The 1228-nt window shown below is 31.0% G+C and overlaps 1 protein-coding gene across 1 annotated transcript; it reads left to right on the top strand.

Annotated features, from left to right (window-relative positions):
- Nucleotides 1–36: 36 nt before the first annotated feature.
- LOC107682837 (FAD-dependent oxidoreductase domain-containing protein 1-like) lies at nucleotides 37–641 on the top strand (the record flags this gene model as incomplete). Its single annotated transcript, XM_016478963.1, has 3 exons — nucleotides 37–133; nucleotides 290–366; nucleotides 481–641. Coding segments are annotated over exons 1-3 (272 nt in total), but the record flags the coding sequence as incomplete, so codon positions are not given.
- Between the last annotated feature and the right edge of the window lie 587 nt (nucleotides 642–1228).

The following is a 1228-nucleotide window of genomic DNA, read 5'->3' as shown; positions in this document are numbered from 1 at the left end:
TTGCTGAGTGACATATTTATTCCTCACTAAGGACTAGAGAACGAGGGCTGGTTTGACCCCTGGTCTCTCCTGAACGCTCTCAGACGTAAGGCCGTGTCTATGGGAGTCTATCAGTGCTTTGGAGAGGTCACAGGTCAGGATTCCCAACTACAATATGTTAAAGTTTGTCAAATTAACACCAAATTAGTGCATGTTGTCCTACATTTGGTACTTTTTTAACTGGCTTTTTTTTTAACGTTACATTGTTACTTTCAAAACAGAACTCAAGTTGATTCTCTTGAATTTTTAGGATTTAAATGTGCTGCAAATTTGGCAGAAACCACAGATGGAGAGGTTCTTAATGTCCAAAGGATAAAATATGTTAATGTAAGTTCATATGCCTTCTCAGAACAGCACACTGTTTTGAAACTTGTTTGCCTTATTTAGGTGCTTTAAAGTTTAAGTGCACTAGTAGCATAACAGAAGGTTATGTGGTTTTAGGTGCGGATGCCCAACAGTCTGGAGTATCAGCCCGTGGAGTGTGCCGTCGTGGTAAATGCAGCAGGTGCAAACTCAGGAAAGATCGCCTCCATGCTAGGCATCGGATTAGGCCCGAAAGAATCCGTGTCTGGTGTTCCGCTACCCGTGGAGCCCAGAAAAAGGTTAAGACTCATTATCGTTCACATTTTGTCACTTTGCGTAGTAAACAGTGGTTACACTGCAATTTGAAATGGTTTCTTACCTACTTGAATAAATAAGAAGTGCCAAATATTCTAAAATTATATTATATTATCATTAATATTTAATTGTTAAATTATTAATAATTTATTACATTTTATGATATTAAAATATAATTTATAATAATTATATTTTATTACACAATATTTTTATTACACAATTAGTATTCAATTAAAAAAAATATATATTTAATTTCAATTTAAATGAATGAGCAGTGCCAAATATATTTTTTACATAGTATAATTATATTTTTATATTATATTATAAAAATAGGATTAATAATTACATATCATTATTATTCAATAAGAGATAAATTTCATTTTAATTTAAATGAATGAGTAGTGGCAAATATTCTAAAATAACTGTTGCGTTTAGTTTTAGATATTATATTATATTATAATAAAATATCCTAAAATAAGTGTTGCATTTAGTTTTAAATATTATATTATACTATATTAAGTATCATTAATATATGTGACCCTGGACCACAAAACCAGTCATAAGGGTACAT

This window comes from Sinocyclocheilus anshuiensis, unplaced genomic scaffold, assembly GCF_001515605.1.
Source record: "Sinocyclocheilus anshuiensis isolate Anshui unplaced genomic scaffold, SAMN03320099.WGS_v1.1 C32643216, whole genome shotgun sequence".
NCBI lineage: Eukaryota > Metazoa > Chordata > Actinopteri > Cypriniformes > Cyprinidae > Sinocyclocheilus > Sinocyclocheilus anshuiensis.
This window is presented reverse-complemented; position numbering and strand designations above follow the sequence as displayed.